The following is a 14267-nucleotide window of genomic DNA, read 5'->3' on the forward strand; positions in this document are numbered from 1 at the left end:
CATGCAGATACTGCTGATTTGTGGTGTCAGGACGCTGCACAAGATTAGGAGAAAGCTTACGAGAGTCAGATTGGCCGCTGTAACCCCAGCACATGATGGACTGACAGAATATTGCTGTCACGGTAACCTCCGATATAGTTTCAGTAACTTGGCCTTTCAAACCTTTTCTTACACATTATGACACTTACATCATCAAATTTGTTTTCTGATACTGGTTTTGTCAAATACAGCTAGCTATAAACCTTTTTCTAATGACTCAGATTAGTTTGGGTGTAAGAAAATAATGTTCACTAGTTCTGGTGCAAGACAACTTGACACAGAAATCAGTTTTATCATAAGAGTATTGATTGAGTTTTCTACTGCTTTTAGCAATATTCCAGCAATATCACAGCAGCAGACACCAGAAATGGACTTCACACATTGTACCCATGTGGACCCATAAAGGTCCCGTGGTAGAATAGGCCTTCAGCAACCCATGCTTGCCATGAAAGGCGACTGTGCTGTCGTAAGAGGTGACTAACGGAATCGGGTGGCCAGGCTCGCTATTTGGTTGACACATGTCATCAGTTCCCAAAAGCACAGATCAATGTTCATGTTGTTGATCACTGGATTGTCTGGTCCAGACTCGATTATTTACAGACCACCGCCATATAGCTGGAATATTGCTGAGTAAGGCGTAAAACTGAACTCACTCACTCACTCGTACCCACGTGCCCTGGGAAACAAACCTATGTCTTCCTCGTGTCTAGAGAACACTTTAACCCGTAGGCAGTCCCATCTCCCCTTTATCGCAAGAGTCCATGGGCTCTGCATGAAGTGCACTAAGATTGTATAAAATAGTGACAGATAGTTTCAGACAGAAATACTGGAAAAACATTGTTTTGTGTTTTAGTTTAAAAAGATGACATTGTCCGCTTTACGAGTCTGAGATTTATTGTATGAAATCATTATTGTTGGTTGTTGAAGAGGTCATGTTTCTGTTGGACTAATAACTCACTTTAACCATTAAAAACCAAAAACCCATACAAGTTGAGTTCTGTGGAGAGTTTATTGAATTTGATTGTAAGAAATGGCCGACACAGTAACCCATGCTCCAGTTACCCTAGATAGCGGTCGTTGACGCAAGGCAGGACCGTTTTTACTGAAATGGGAGGAGGGCAGTGGATCTGTATTGAATAATACATCAAGCAGTCATACACCCTGATGGAGATTATGACCAATGGTGGATCAATAGATATGTGTCATAGGCAGTATGTAATGGGTTTATTGCCTGTGTTTGAGGCTGGTAAATAACTGGTCAATATTACTAACGACCATATGAAATATCTTTTGTATATCCCCAAACTGGCAGGAATATGATGGATGTCTATGAAGTCAATGAATCGTCAAGAATTGATTTGTTCTAGAAAGGCTTATGTGGATGTGCAGGGAGTGTTTTTATTGGTCCCAAGAGATCAGTTGTGATTCTTTGTAATCATCGAAAATTTCAGTACAGTTGTAGTCACAGCGTTTGGCAGAATTATAACATCATTTGGTGCCAGAAAGTATAAATGCTATTTGGCCAGATTTGTAAAGAACCATGAAGCTGCCATAGGACTGGTTGAAAGTTTGAAGTGAGCATGGAGGGCATGAAAGGAACAATTGGGAAAAGCATAGCTGTAATTTACAACATTGTTGCAGGTGTTACTTACCGCTGCTGGTTAGATGGGGTCATAATCTCTGTCTCTCCAAGGTCAAGCTTTGTCTTTATGTCCTTACTTCTGTAATGGTCACTTTGTGAAACAGACCTACATAGAAATAGAAAACCAACAGCTTGATCATTATTTATTAAAGATCATTAGTTTTCACAGTTTTTCATAAGGTTGACTCAGTTTCACAATTAGATCTCATTCCAGGAATGATTAAGTGGAACCATTTCGGAATTTTGTTTGGATGACATTACAGCAATTGAAATCCCAGTTTTGAAATGACGTAATTGTGGGATCCAAATGTGTTGACCACAGACACTTGTGGATGTAATAGTAATGATAGAGTCCCTTGGAACTAGTGTCCAACTATCACTCCTGATGTCACTCGTCTTTCTGGTTGATTTGTATTTTTGTCAATATGCATGGATAGGGCTGAACTGTGAGGGATAGGACCTGGTTTGTGAGAGCATGTAATACTGGGATGGGAACTGCAGAATTAGATTCCCAGGATCCAAATGCTTGACTCAAAACATTTCATCTGAGACATGAGAGAGTATTATGGTTTTACTCAGCTGTTATTCCAGCAATATCACAGACCAGACAGAAATGGGCTTCACAAATCTGAGACATGAAATAAACATGTCAAAAGTGCCGTTCTCTGCAGGATTTCTATGGACTATAAGAACTTTTAAGGGCTTCAGTTTTAGACCGTCTGCTTACAATTTAACATTTTTGCTGCTTTGAACATTGGCAGCATCTGCAGCCCCAGACATCCTCCATCAGCCACAGACAGTCTGACAGACTGAAATCCATTAATGATGACTTGTATGTGATGGTAATGTGAGGTTGTGTGCAGGTGACTGTCAACTGAACCTGGTCTCCTCTATGCTGATGGGTAAATTATGCTCCTGTTAGTAATTAGGAGGCCCATATGATAATGTTTAAATTGAAAAAGCTGTCATTCTTTGAAATTCAAGGGCAAGATTGGTGGATTTTTTTCGGTTTCTTTTACAATTATGAAGTGTGCATTTGTGAAGATAATTATTACAATATATATAATTATGATTTTTGTGCTTCCTGTCATAATCTTTTCTTTGTATAAACCTCTCTGTAAGCTGAGAAAATAAGGACTGAGCTTTGCTAAGATACTATAGAACTTTTCATGGCTTTGTTCCCTTGTGTGACATGTTTTTTCATTTCTGCTGGAAACAAGCAACAACCTGGATCAGTAATTATTATGTGTTTTGAAACAAGGTACACTGACATGTTACTGGTGACCTCATGTGTCTGTTTAAACATCCACTTGTGTCTGTGGTGTCTTCCAGTCTAGGTCAGCTAGGTACCATTTGGGACAAAATCAGCACCCAAATTTCTGTAGTCACAGATGATGCCCATATGTCCACCAAACATTTTAGTGAGTTAGGACGACCATGCCATGTGTACTGGTACACATAATCAGTAAGCTTGCTTGAACAATCATGGCAGTATGTGTCCATTTTTCTTTGGACCAACAGGCTTTTACTGCTGTTTGAGTACCTAGAGACATCACCCATGGATGGATAACCTAGAAGCTGATCATAGTCATCAGAGGTAATGCAGTTGCCAGCAGTTACACCCTTCAGAAAATAAGACAGCTGTGTAATTCCTGCACCATTTGTGTTCCTTTGAGCATGTAATTATGGTAAGTGTGACCCTTTTGTTTGAAACAATATGTACTGATCATTGTGTTGTGTTACAGTCGTGTTCCTGGGAGAGCTGGCCTGGCTAGTTGTGGGGATTGTGTGGACAGCCAAACACTTCAACACGTGCAACCCAATATCTGCGAAAAAGGCTGTCCTAGGTGTGTATCACTGTATCTGTTTTCAGTTATAACCTACACCTGTCATGGATGATATCTCAGATGTGTATATCTCTGTAAAGGTCATCCTAGAAGTGTATCTGTATAGAACTGTAGCCATATTCTGTAGAAGGTCATAAAATATAGAACTGTATGCACAATATGTAAAGAAGGTCACCTAGAATTGTATCTTGTGTAGAACTGAAACCACCTTCTGTAGGTCATACAGAACAGAACTGTAAACACCATCTGTGGAGGTCACTTAGAAGTATATCCATATAAAAATGCAACCGCCTTCTATAGAAGGTCATGAAGAATAGTATCCACTGTCTTTAAAGGTCACTTATATGTTTATCTGTATAGAACTGGTGGCACCTTCTGAAAGGAAGGTCAGCCTACATGTGAATCTGTATTGAACTGTTACTAAGCCACCTTCCATAAAGGAGGTCATCCTAGAAGTGTATCTGAATAGAACCATACCCCCTGTCTTTAAGGAAGGTTCTCCAAGATGTGTATCTGAATAAAACCATAAACCCCTCTGTAAGGAAGGTCATCTAAGAAGAGTATCTAAATAGAACCAAAGCCCCCATCTGTAAGGAAGGTCATCTAAGATGTGTATCTGAATAGAACCATAGCCCCTGTCTGTAAGGAAGGTTCTCCAAGATGTGTATCTGAATAAAACCATAAACCCCTCTGTAAGGAAGGTCATCCAAGATGTGTATCTTTATTAACATTTTTTTATTTGTTAGTGGTGCCTTTTGCTATTTTACAGATTTTTGTCATTTTTATTTTTCTTCGTTTCTGTGGAAACAATTTGAACTCAGCCTCAAAAGGGAGAGGTGACTGTTTCTGGATTACGACTTGAAAACCAATCAATATCTTTCAACTGAACTTGGTAGATAAATCAAACAGAACCTAAAGTGGTGCCTTTTGCTATGTACAGATTTTTCTCAGTTTCCATGGAACCGATTTACAACTAAGTTTCAGGGGTGAGTGGTCTTTGTTTCTGGAACACAACTCGATAACCTTTTAATATCTCTCAACAGAACTTGGCATATATGAAGTAGATCCCAAAGAGATGCCTTTTGCTATTTACAGATTTTTTGCATTCATGTTTTTTATGATTTCCATGGATTTGACTTAGTCTAAAAAATTTAAGATAGACTTGAATGTCAGATGTCAACTGTCAAATGGTTTGTTCTTTTAAATATGTGGGGGCTAGGGGGATTTGTCATCCTTTGATGGCTCTTTTTAATCTTCCTTAAATAATATTCTTTGTGTGGAAATCTATTATAAAATTCTTCATGTACTCTCACTTCTTTAAGACTGTCACTCATTATTTCGCTGCTGGCACTTCAGATTCGCAAGACTATTATTGTTTTTCATGAAAGGAAACTAGCTTCAAGTCAGTGAGAGTTATAACAGTTTTTCCTCAAAGATGCCAAACTTCTGACAGTCACATCTGTGATCTTTTGAATGTAGTTCTACTGCTGCCTCATGTTTTCCAAAACTTTGGATATGTGAAATGCTATGTAATGTTTTCTGATGTTTTTTAATAAGTATTTTAGACTCATTTGCCTCCACGGTTTCTTTCTCTTCATATATGGGTCAGGAATTTAAGAACTAATTTCAGAACTAGTTTGAATGCGAGTTTAATGCAGAGATATTCTTAAAATTGGAATAATTCCTTGTCACATTAAATCAGGTGTTCTTTAATTTTGTGCCAGACAGAATATGATTCCTGCAAATATTCCCCCTCTATTTTATCATTGCAGTATATTCTGCATTGAGGCTTGAAGCATACAATGAAGTTTTCAAACACAGTCATCTTAACTGTCAACATAATTTGTTGTGCAAATAATTGTATCTTACTGTCCAGTGTTCTGAACTGCTATGGTTCACTGGGCCATGTTCTGCATAAAATGGTGTAAATGTATACATTGCCTCTGACGGAGTCTTAGTACTAAATGAAAGGAAAGGGTATAACAAAGTCATCACACCAAGTTCGTTTTTGAATGAATTCAACAGTGTTCACTTTGAAATGTTCACCCCCATGAAATTGGATAATTATTTCAGACCAATAGCTTTTCCTGCAAAATGAGACATATGTCACAAAAATCAAAGCTATTCTTTGGGGCTTGGGTCTTTGGAAATTCTAAAGATCGTGTTTGTGTTATTCCAAATCAAAATCCATGTTCAGAACTTGTATCACTAATTTCCATTTTTCTTGTTTGTTGCATAGTGTACACAAACAGCTAAGTGTTAATTGCCATTCTTTTGGGCAAAACCTAACTGTCATAACCAGTCTATAGATATTTATCCATCCCAATCAGGCTTGTGCTATGCCTATCATGCTTGTTCCCACTGAAGACCTTGGCTATGATCTACCCAGCACTAAACAGAGCCAGCAATCTGATATACACGTATATTTATCCTTTTATAAAGTGATGTCAGTGTGGGTGAGATAGCCTAGTGGTTAAAGTGTTCAGTCATCACAACCAAGACCCAGGTTCGATTTCCCACATGGATACAATGTGCGAAGACCATTTCTGGTCTCCCTGCCATGATATTGCTGGACTATTACTAAAAGCGGTGCAGAACTAAACTCACTCACTTACAGTGCTAAGACCGTGTGAGTGACAATAATATAGCTTCATGCAACTTTTGTGCATTACATGCCTATGTTAGACTTTGATTGGATCCAGATATTATGTATCTATGACAGTGCAGAAACTTAACCAAGGATGTGAACTTGCCCAGTTTATGATAAAGTATCACAAAATTTGAAATTCTGCAAGCCCTTTGCAACCTTTAGCAACACCAAAACTGGTGTGGCATATTTACAGAATAAATAGGTATTAGCAAACAAGATTATGTGTAAGTGAAACTGTTTACACAGCCGAGGTGATCTTTGAATGAAGTGTTCTGAACTTAAGCATGTGCTTCATATTATTATGTTTTGCAGGTGTGATCATATGCAACTGGTTGGTGATGCTGATAGTGATTGTCTCCCTTTGGTGCACATTTGACTCTGCAGGCAGGAAATGGGTGAAGATGAAGAAATACCAAGACAGCCTGAAGGAAAAGCGACGAGGGAATCGCAGGATCTCTGGGAGTACTCGCAGGAACTGGCGCCAGAGGTATACACTTGGTTTACTTACTTTGTAAGTGGGACTAACTTGATTTTTGAGATGTTCTGTTTGAAGTGCTGCATCCCTAATTAGTTATGACAGGTATCCCACAGGTAAGAAATGGGAAAGTTCCTCAAAAGATAACTTTCAACAAATTCCACTTTCTTCAAATTTTGCACACAAAATTTGCATTGATTAATTTCGTAAGCTTTGTGATTATACACTTTAGTGCAGGATTTTGTTCCTTCAAAGGTTATTATTTCAAGATTAAAACCTTTTGGTCTGTTTGAAGTTGTAGTATGTAGTTGTGGGAGTATCTGACCTTTGTGTTAATTGTTTTTCCTTTCCTAAGTGATTTTTGATCATTTTGTTTTTTCTGGATGTCTTCAATTTGTGCATCCCTGGGAGCTTATGATATGCAGTTATCTGGGCAATATCATTAGCATGTTCAATGAGCTCGCACAACACAAGACACACAACACAAGACACACAACACATGTGCGTGCGCGCACATACATGCACATTCATAGTATTTGTACAATGTTCCAAGACATACACACACAAACATGCATGTGTGCGTGCATGCACACACACAGAAAAAGCACACACACAAAAAAACACAAATACACGCACACATGCACACACACACCTCTTTATGTTGTCATATTTTCACCCATGTTTGGGGCAGGTACTTGTAATTGATGGTGAAACACACTTGAAGGTATGATAGGATGCAAAAACGGGAGTGAAATTGTTTTTGGTATTCACAAATCTCAGTGGCATAATATACAAGAACATGATTTATGTAACATATGTTATATTTGTACAGATTCTGGTACTGTTGTTGTGTTCAGTCCCATGTCAGATTGGAACCCATGCCTCAGTGTCAGGCACCTAACCCGCTCAGCCACTGAGACTTCCTCAAAATGTACAATGGAATCCCAATATATGTAACATATAACATTTAACCACTTTCTACATGGCATTGTTCTGGTTTCCCCTGCTGTGATATTTGCTGGAATATTGCTGAAAGCGTGATAAAACCAAATTCACTCACTCATTCTCCCTAAATGGCATTGTATGATCATAACATGATTGATACAATACAATCACACAATGACTGATAACATTTGGCCAATATCCCATGGTTGCATTGCACTTCTTATCAGAAGTCCATGATCTTTTTGAATCCATATTGTTTAAAAGTTTCGCTTCTGTTTGTTTCTTTGATTAATGATTGATGTATGTAAGCATATAGCATAGAATCTTGTTGAATGCAATTTAATTTGTAATATTTACAATGTTTTCATTCTTTGTGAATTGTGCATGCAATCTTCTCATTCTGTTATTTTGAATTTGACATGATGTATGTATGTCAGATTTGTGTACATTTTATTTGTGCAAAACACATTGAATTAGTATGATATTTACAATACTTTTTACATTTTGTCATAGCACTAATTTTAGTAAATTGAATAAATGAGTAAATTACTTACTAGGACTGGGCCTAAATTTCTTTAAGCTCTCTTAGTGCTAAGATAGTCATAAGTCGATCTTATTGTGTGGCATTTATGACTATCTTAGCACTAAAAGAGCTTAAAAAATCTTGACCCTTCGCCTTAGGTAATCCTCTTATAGAGGAATATAAGTTGCATGTATAATAATTTAATATAATAACAGTATTATTATATATTTGGGGTATAATTTGCATGTGTGGCATCCAGAATGTGTGTGTCATGATTGACTTGGGGGTTCTGAGTGTGTGTAACACCTGTGTCTTATCCTGCCAGAATGTGTGTGTCATGACTGACTTGGGGGTTCTGAGTGTGTGTAACACATGTATGTTATCCTGCCAGAATGTGTGTGTCATGACTGACTTGGGGGTTCTGAGTGTGTGTAACACATGTATGTTATCCTGCCAGAATGTGTGTGTCATGATTGACTTGGGGGTTCTGAGTGTGTGTGTGACACCTGTATGTTATCCTGCCAGAATGTGTGTGTCATGACTGACTTGGGGGTTCTGAGTGTGTATAACACCTGTATGTTATCCTGCCAGAATGTGTGTGTCATGACTGACTTGGTGGTTCTGAGTGTGTATAACACCTGTATGTTATCCTGCCAGAATGTGTGTGTCATGACTTTGGGATTCTGACAGTATGTATCACTTGACAGTGTACCAACCAGAGTGTTTGTGTGTCATGATTGACTTGGGGGTTCTGTTTGTGTGTAACACTTGTATGGGAAATTAGTGTGTGTGTCCATCCTTTTGAAAAGATTTCTATACAGATATTTACAATTCCTTTAGTTATCAGCGTGTGTCAATCATGTAAAAAAAAACAAGATTGAAATACCTGCTTTTCATTATGGCTCATTTCTATTTTTCTCAAAAAGAGAGTTTCCAATTTCAGCAGTGTTTGTTTTTTAGTTCCTTCTGAGCTATTTGGTCTTTTCTTCATTCTTCTATCCTGCTTAATTTCCTCCATTTCTTGCTTATTTTGAGATGTATACGTTTCTTAGCAACATGTTACAAGAAAATTCTTTATCGCAGTGACGTGTAACAAAGTTACGTATTCTTTTCTGTATTGAGCGTAATGGGGATGTTAATTGAATAATCAGGTTGAGAAAGATGGGTGGTGCTAATCAAGTTACAATAGGCTTTGATTTCAGTTGTTTATGGAGGAGGCTGTCATCAGTCTTGATCAGTGTTAGTACTTGAAGTCTGACAGTTGTCTTGAAAACTCTTTGAAAAATCAGAGATGTGACCTTTTCTTCTATGGGCATGGTAGGGATTGAGACAGAGGAAATTTGATGTATTTTGCTAGAAATTGGATGAAGGTTTTCCAAAATGCATTACCATATTGGTAGCAATTGTTGTAACCAAACTTTGGAACTTTTTTGACACTGTTACAGAAAAATGTTACATATTGAATTGACATGAAATGTAATTAAATTTGCATTGGAGTGTCTTTTGGAGCTGCTTAGAACATGTCACTGGCAACCATACTTCAACATTTCAAGTTAGCTTCCTGGTGAGGACTTAATGAGACCTTAGTGATATAATTGATGGCTACAAACAGCATGCACTCATCTAGAAAATACCAGGGTTGTGTGTGTTCATGAATGAGAAGACCCATTTGCGAGCTGCTTGAGAGGGTCAGTTTGGTGGATTTGTTCATCGTACAGATGGTCAGTGCCTCTTGGTGGATTGACTCTTGTTAGATGGGTGGTCCCTTTTGTTGAAAGGATAGATGGGTATGTGGGTAGATAAGTTGTGCTGTTTGATGGATGGATGGCTATTTGGGCTAGGGTTGTGCTGTTTGATGGATAAATGGGTATCTGGGTAGCATATGTGGTGCTGTTGGATGGATGAATGGGTATGTAGGTGGGTTCATGGTTTGAGTGCAGTTGATAGTGGTGCCCCTTGTAGTAATCAGCTTGGTAGCCACATGCCTACATGTTGCTGGAGATACAATTCTTCAAGGTCAGTTTTGTAGCTCAGCTGGTCACAGACTAGTGGAGCTTAGATGAAGGCAATCTGTCTGTTGTCCACAACAGTTCCAGTAATGCATCTTGATATTTACATGAAACAATATTGATGGATTTTGATCAACTTTGGTATATGCAGATACCTTAATGTAAGGTAGGTCAGTTTGGATTGTAAGTGTGATAAAATCACAATGTTCTTCAAATTCCATACAAAATGACTTCATCAGAAATGTAAACAAGAAATCAGTCATAGTAGTTATTGGACTGGGTCCGGTGTTCTGGAGGGTTTGGTTATGGATGAAGTTTGAAACAAAATACAGAACATGTATACCACAAAAGAATCGGGGATGTTTACATAGCAGAATATTGCTCCTGATACTGAAGACTTTTGTGCTATTCCCGACATTGTTGCTATGAGTGAACTCAGGGCTGGTGTCCCATGACATGCCATGAAATTGACTAAATGTTTCCAAAGCAGCACAAAACCATACCTGCTCTTTCACTGATGCACATGTTAAGCTGATTGTGATCCAAAAAGTGATATGTGATCTTTGTTTCTGTGAAATTAGTTTATTGAAGATCATTTTGAAACATTCTAATGAAGTAAGATAAAATACAACACGTCATGTATCAAATGAGGAGGTGAGTTGTCATATGATGCTAATTAATGGCAAGGTCATAACCCAGTTGAGCACAACTCAGAAAGAATTCTGGTTCCAGCAGGTTTGTGTATACATATCTGACATACATCAGCTATTGTTTTGTTTGTTGATCCTGAATGCTTTGTTTTTTCTGTTTGTGATTTAATTTCTGTTTGCTTCCCAGGTCTAGGCTAATAAAGGAATTTTTCCATCAAAAGTTCCGCAGGTATCAGGTTTCGCCATCCTATCTCTTAGACAACAACGTAACTGTGCCTTCTCTTCAAGCTCTATCTATAACATTTCTCAAGTCACACTAACTGTCACTATCAGAAGAGAACAGATCTGTAAAGCTTCTTAATCACCTTCAGATACCTACAGGTATGTCCGTAATGTCCTCAGATACCTACAGGTATGTCCGTAATGTCCTCAGATACCTACAGGTATGTCAATAATGTTCTCATGCCTACAGATGTGTCCATAGTGTCTTCATACTTTCAGTTATGTCCATAGTGACCTCAGATACCTACAGATATGTCCACAGTGTCCTCAGATACCTACAGATATGTCTGTGTAATGTTCTCATGCCTACAGATATGTCTGTGTAATGTTCTCATGCCTACAGATATGTCCATAATGTCCTGAGACCTGCAGATTTGTCCATAATGTCCTCAGATACCTACAGATATGTCCTTAATGTTCTAATACCTACAGATATGCCCAGCGTGTCCTCAGATACCTACAGATATGTCTGTAATGTCCTCAGACCTGCAGATTTGTCCATAATGTCCTCAGATACCTACAGATATGTCTGTAATGTCCTCAGACCTGCAGATTTGTCCATAATGTCCTCAGATACCTACAGATATGTCTGTAATGTCCTCAGACCTGCAGATTTGTCCATAATGTCCTCAGATACCTACAGATATGTCTGTAATGTCCTCAGACCTGCAGATATGTCCATAATGTCCTCAGATACCTACAGATATGTCTGTAATGTCCTCAGACCTGCAGATTTGTCCATAATGTCCTCAGATACCTACAGATATGTCCATAATGTCCTCAGATACCTACAGATATGTCTGTAATGTCCTCAGACCTGCAGATTTGTCCATAATGTCCTCAGATACCTACAGATATGTCTGTAATGTCCTCAGACCTGCAGATATGTCCATAATGTCCTCAGATACCTACAGATATGTCTGTAATGTCCTCAGACCTGCAGATTTGTCCATAATGTCCTCAGATACCTACAGATATGTCTGTAATGTCCTCAGACCTGCAGATTTGTCCATAATGTCCTCAGATACCTACAGATATGTCTGTAATGTCCTCAGACCTGCAGATTTGTCCATAATGTCCTCAGATACCTATAGATGTGTCCATAATGTCTTAGATACCTACAAGTATGTCCACAATGTCCTCAGATACCTGCAGATATGTCCATAGTGTCTTCATACTTTCAGTTATGCCCTTACTGTCCCCAGATACCCACAGGTATGTTCATGCTGTCCTTAGATGGCCACAGGTATGTAGATACTGTTCAAATGGACTAGCTCAGGTATTATTTAAGCTGGGGTCACATCACCAACATTTATCAACCACCCAAGTGACCGATACATTTCCATCAATGCCAAAACAAACAGAAAATTTACATTACACCTGATCTGTTTACGATGATCCTTGAACATTGTTTAACAAATATATAATGCACATGTAATAAAACATTCATGTAGTAAATAATATTTATGGAATGCAGTCTCCATTGTTGAGGTAAGTGTGGAGTACTGTCACAATTTATTGACATTACAGTCATTGTATCACATGACAGTAATAGTGTAAACTTTACAGCCCTGTTTTATAAAACTACAACCTCTCGAAACGTGAGGGAGATTGATAGTATGGTCTATATTGAAACATTACTCTTTTGATCTCAGAGTTAGTTTTGACGTTCTACTCTTGGTTTCACAAAATCAAAATAATCAAACTTAGTTAGGTATATATGCCTGGTGGTATCTGAAGATGAGCATTGATTCTAAGCTATCATGAAATTTCTATAAGCATAACTGGGAGATTATTTACAGACATATAAATTTGGTGTAACATATTCTCACTAGATGACCCATCAATCACTTCTTTGACTTGCATTCTAGAAGTTGATGAAACGAATGATGGGGACAAGTTTATAGATATACACCTTCTTTATTCTGTACATGCAACATTTCAACACAGATTCAAATGTCATTGTGACCACTTGCTTGACAACATTAGTATCTATGTTGAAGCACGGCCTGTACAGAATAAAGAAATTGTTTATCCATGAAATTGTCGTCATTCTTCAACAGTCAGTTCCTCATTTAAATTTGTTCTTGATTGATATTGTAATTGATATTGTAGATGTACTTTAGTCTGCAATTTTGTGTCACCTGTGTTTAACATACTATGTACTGTAGTGTGTACTGTTGGTGACTCGTGTCATTGCTCACAGCAAGTGCTGTTGTATCATCTACTAACTCACATAGTATGCTCTATCTGATAAATTGATAAAGTGCATTTTGAACTTGGGATGCTATGGTTTTCTTTGCATCACTTTATCAATGTTGAACTTTTGTGAAACTTATATTTTTATTGCAAACTGTTATGACTTGCTTCACTTTTATACATGTCAGATGTCATTGATATTTTTTACATTTGTTATGGTATGTTCATGTTGTGCTGTTATGAAGCACTTGTAAAGCAGGAAGTTGAAGATTGATGGAAACTATGCTTATCATGATCCATTGTCTTCATTGAGTTACACCAACCCATGTGCCAGTTGCACTGCTTGAAATGTCTGTTTGTCCTGAAGCACTGTTAACAACATCGATAATAGGGTGACTAAAATATTATCTGTCTTCCACAGTTTAAAATCTGTAAACAATATAGAATAAAGAAAAAAACTTTCAGTATTCTGTGTATAGAAAGTGATGGCTCAAAGTGGATGTTTAAACAGTTGTCAGGTGGTTGGAACAGATTCCAAGGCACCTCCAGATGGTACTTGGATGGTTGACCAGCAAAGCACCTCCAGATGGTACTTGGCTGGTGGACCACCAAAGAACATCCAGATAGTACAGGGGTGACTGACCAGCAGAGAACATCCAGATAGTACTTGGATGGTTTACCGCCAAGAAACATCCAGATAGTACTTGAATGGTTTTCGGCCAAAGAACATGCAGATAGTACTTGGATGGTTGACTGTCAAAGAACATCCAGATAGTACTTGGATAGTTGACCAGCAAAGAACATGCAGATAGTACTTGGATGGTTGACTATCAAAGAACATCCAGATAGTACTTGGATAGTTGACCAGCAAAGAAGATTCAAATAGTACTGAGATAGTTGACCAGTCAAGAACATCCAGATAGTACTTGGATGGTTAACTAACAGAGACTGCCCAGATGGTACTAGGATGGTTGACCACCAAGGGAAATCCAGATAGTGCCTGTTA

The 14267-nt window shown here is 38.1% G+C and overlaps 1 protein-coding gene across 3 annotated transcripts in view; it reads left to right on the forward strand.

Annotated features, from left to right (window-relative positions):
- LOC137288088 (diacylglycerol lipase-alpha-like) overlaps positions 1–14267 on the forward strand; it is a 145668-nt gene that overhangs the window by 91565 nt on the left and 39836 nt on the right. For 2 of the 3 annotated variants that reach the window (XM_067820464.1, XM_067820465.1), the window contains exons 3-5: positions 3427–3528; positions 6491–6665; positions 10968–11009. In XM_067820464.1, the coding sequence (XP_067676565.1) occupies positions 3427–3528; positions 6491–6665; positions 10968–11009 (319 nt within the window). The remainder of the gene's footprint in view (positions 1–3426; positions 3529–6490; positions 6666–10967; positions 11010–14267) is intronic. The other variant, XM_067820466.1, reaches the window with a different exon arrangement.

The sequence above is a fragment of the Haliotis asinina genome, chromosome 6 (assembly GCF_037392515.1).
Source record: "Haliotis asinina isolate JCU_RB_2024 chromosome 6, JCU_Hal_asi_v2, whole genome shotgun sequence".
Classification (NCBI taxonomy): Eukaryota; Metazoa; Mollusca; class Gastropoda; order Lepetellida; family Haliotidae; genus Haliotis; species Haliotis asinina.